Source organism: Pecten maximus, unplaced genomic scaffold, assembly GCF_902652985.1.
Source record: "Pecten maximus unplaced genomic scaffold, xPecMax1.1, whole genome shotgun sequence".
NCBI classification, from domain to species: domain Eukaryota; kingdom Metazoa; phylum Mollusca; class Bivalvia; order Pectinida; family Pectinidae; genus Pecten; species Pecten maximus.
Genome location: NW_022982073.1, coordinates 2,217 through 5,834, shown reverse-complemented (window position 1 = coordinate 5,834; position 3,618 = coordinate 2,217). Strand labels below are relative to the sequence as shown.

General features: G+C 37.2%; 1 protein-coding gene across 1 annotated transcript; it reads left to right on the top strand.

Moving 5' to 3' along the window:
- The first annotated feature begins 1,194 nt into the window (after positions 1-1,194).
- On the top strand, positions 1,195-2,346 carry LOC117320345. Its single transcript, XM_033874952.1, has 2 exons — positions 1,195-1,429; positions 1,979-2,346. The coding sequence occupies exons 1-2, from the start codon at positions 1,195-1,197 to the stop codon at positions 2,290-2,292; spliced, it is 549 nt and encodes a 182-aa protein (XP_033730843.1). The 3' UTR covers positions 2,293-2,346.
- Positions 2,347-3,618: the final 1,272 nt, after the last annotated feature.

The following is a 3,618-nucleotide window of genomic DNA, read 5'->3' as shown; positions in this document are numbered from 1 at the left end:
CCCCCCAGGCTCCCATCGAGCTAGCCGCGGGACTCGATGGTCACGGATGGCTGCTGTCCAGGTAAAGTAGTCTACGGCTGGCAGTGCTGGTATTGCCGCGCGACAGAACCGCCCGAGGCGAATCTCGCAATATTCGTCATGATGTTTAATATTAGGCGATTTTCACGAAAACTGGATTGCTCCGTCAATACTAGATTCGAGGAGCAGAATTAGCGTCAGTGGAGAACAAAATAGACCCTGTCGGACATTTCTAGACTGTCGGGGAAACTTTAGATAGTCATGAAATAAATAGTGTAAAGTTCATGATTTCTAGATAGCTCGATAGAATTAGACGGTGGTCATGTTAAATTGGATATGATTCACAGAACTAGCTTTGACCGTCGAAAATTAGCCATGAAAATTCATAATTAGATACGTTGCTGAAAAAATGGACTGGGTTGGGTTAAATTAGATCTTTTATGGTAAAATTGGTGAAAATTTCAGAATTAGTAGAAAATATGAAAAAACTAGTACATTCGTGTCTCCCAGTGAATGTATACAAAGTTCTACAAGAATGTATACAATATACATGTATATATATTGACAGCTTTATTGCATATTGTATAATTTATAAATATCTATGAAATCTGCTAAATCAAATATTCTGAAATGAAAAATATCCAAAAATTAAACATACATGGTGTGTATAGCTGGGGACCTTTTGATTGTTGTGATTGTAGAGTCAGGTATGATCAATTGTAAAAAGGCCAGGTTAATTACCAGTACAGGTAAACTGTAACAACATCTCATTAATTACCTGTACAGGTAAGCCGTAACAACACCTCATTCCTTAATGAAGGAGTGGCTATAATGATTACCCCTATTCTGTTGGTCAAGGTACAGTGGTCAAATTAAGACCCTTATTAACACTATGTTTAATTACAGAGGTCAAAGGCCATACAGGTATATCCTAATTACAGAGATCAAAGGGCAAAGGTCCTCACCTCATAATAACAAATATTAATGATTTTCACCTTGATCTTTGATTGCCTCACATCAAAGTGAGTACAGGTGAGGTGATCCAAGTCAGAACTGTGAGATTGTGGAGGGGGAGGAGTATATATACATGGGTGATCCCTAGGGGACACACACTTGACCTTCAGGTCCCATCTGATAAACATTACTGATCTACACCTAAATATTGGAAAGGTAACCATGACCTCCCTGATGACTGATGCTGACGATATGACCACACATAGTGTTCTTACAGATACAGATGATCTGTCCACAAACAGAAGTGTCCTCACAGATACAGATGATCTGTCCACACACAGAAGTGTCCTCACAGACACTGACGATCTGGCCACACAGGATATCATTACCATAGCCTCTGACCTGCAGAAACTATTGGTCCACCATGATCGGTCCCTCCAACAGATCGTCCTCATAGGTAAGTACACTGTCCTATATAGGATGTTGTCTACAATCCTTCCTATTACTAGTAAATGTACCCTTATAAGAATATTATACACTACCTGCCAAAAAGTAACCCACCTTGATGAAGAATGGGGGGTCAGGGGTCAAGGGTCAAGGGAGGGACCTATAATTTTCCAAGATATTCGATATTCCAAAATTGCAAATTTTTTTATAAGCTGTGACCTACAATGTAGCTTAAACATTAATTGCTGTGCATTTCTAAAGATTTTTGGTGTTATGTAGAAAACGGTTATCAATTTAACAAAATTTTGAAAAAGACATATCACAAAAATAATGCATTTTGCAGATTTGTACTTTAACGGCCATTCTAAAAGTGCATGTATTATATTGATCAGAAGTTATCAGATAGAATTTCAACTATGATTTAATCAGAATTACTGAATTTTAAAATATTTTTGTAAACTTTAATTAAGTTTTGGAAACTTACGGATGACAACGTATATTAATACTGAGAACTGTACTACTCTATAAATGTTTTTACATATTGTATTTTATTTTACAGACAGATATATAGCCAGACTGACCAGGCAGGCTCTTGTCTACCTCGAACAGAAACGTAAAGGCCAGGCTCTGAGGATCCTCACACACAGGGCAATAGCCAATGGAATCAAGTTCCTGTATCGCCTCTACCGTCTACGCAAGTGGCAGCAAGTACAGCAAGTTGTGACGACCATAATGTATACCCTAGGACAGGAGGCTCCATCTCTCCCAACACCATCAGACTACCCAAGTCTCTCTGACCCGGAGACTGACCAGACCACAGGTATCTCAAAAACACTCAGTGTTGTCCACAGTGTCCATTACAGGTATGATTAGTGTTTCCATAGCAACCACTACAGGGAGGATAAGTGTTGCTCTTAGCAACCAATACAGGGATGACATGAGTGTCAGCAACCACATCAGTGATGGTCAGTGTTTCCATAGCAACCATGATTGGGACTAGTGTTTCTAAGTGGCCTTGATATGTGGTTCCACAGTACCACTACAGTGTATTACAACTTAACATTGACATTTGTTTCCATAGTAACCACACTTCCACACTGACTTCTACTCCTTGGTTTGTGTAATACAGAACTCTATAGCTGTCTAAAGTTACAGTGGTCAGTCAAGGTTTGACCAATGTTAGTACTTTCTGAGGTAGTGCTTATGTAATAATAGTTTGCTCCAATGTCCAATGTATATAATTACTATACTGTTAATTGTTTGTTATGATCTTGTAGTGCTTTTAAATAAAACAGATATATCAATATGTTTTTGTTTGTTGTTTAATAACCCATTACATTTAATTCATTACTATTCAAAACAGTTAGGATCAATATACAATTGAACAAAGCCAGTTATCTCCCCTTCAATGTTATGGATTATGTATACATTATAAGCCTTAGTGGATGTTGAAGGACTTTATAACTAGTGGAGGAATAACAATACCTAAGGTATTGATAAAGATATAGGTACTTTATAGTCTTATTCCACAATTTTCTTTTAAAACAAAAGAATTCAATTTATTTTCAAAATAAATAATTGTAGTTCATGGCGGAGGTGGCCGAGCCCTCTAACCATGGTACAACACAATGACAGTCGTGCCTCACATTTATTTCACAAATATTTACCAGTCTATTTGTGTCTTATTATTTCACTGGTGAAATTTTTGTGACCACATAATGGCCTGCGAAATAGTGAAAAATACCTTGCAAATATCACTGGCTATATGGTATATAGGACAATTCAACACAAGGACCTAAATAAGTGGGAATACAAGACTGAAGTTCATTAGAATTAACTCCTACTATTTTACTATGAAGTTTGGTGATCTTTTGTTTATTTGTAATATATAATAAAACCAGACTGATAAGTAATGAAACAAGAGGCCCATGGGGCCTGTATCACTCACCTGGTTGGATTAGACCAAATGTTAAAATAATGTTCATATTCAATTTGTAATTTTGTAAATCTCTAACAATGCTATTTATGGTTATAGTGTGGGAATCCGAACTGCTTTAAAGATTAATGAAGTCCAGACTCTCTAAGGTCTGAAAGACCTCAAGAATTGTTTTAAGAACATGCATGCATTCATCACTTTATGACTAGTAGCGATTTAAAGGAATTACCTCGATTTCCCCTATTGGGCCCCACCCTTTTGGC

Excerpts from the sequence above, each read along its gene's own strand:
- LOC117320345 (XM_033874952.1), top strand. The coding sequence starts at position 1,195 with ATGACCTCCCTGATGACTGATGCTGACGATATGACCACACATAGTGTT. Across the intron at positions 1,430-1,978 it reads CCAACAGATCGTCCTCATAG|ACAGATATATAGCCAGACTG; the intron begins GTAAGTACACTG and ends TTTATTTTACAG.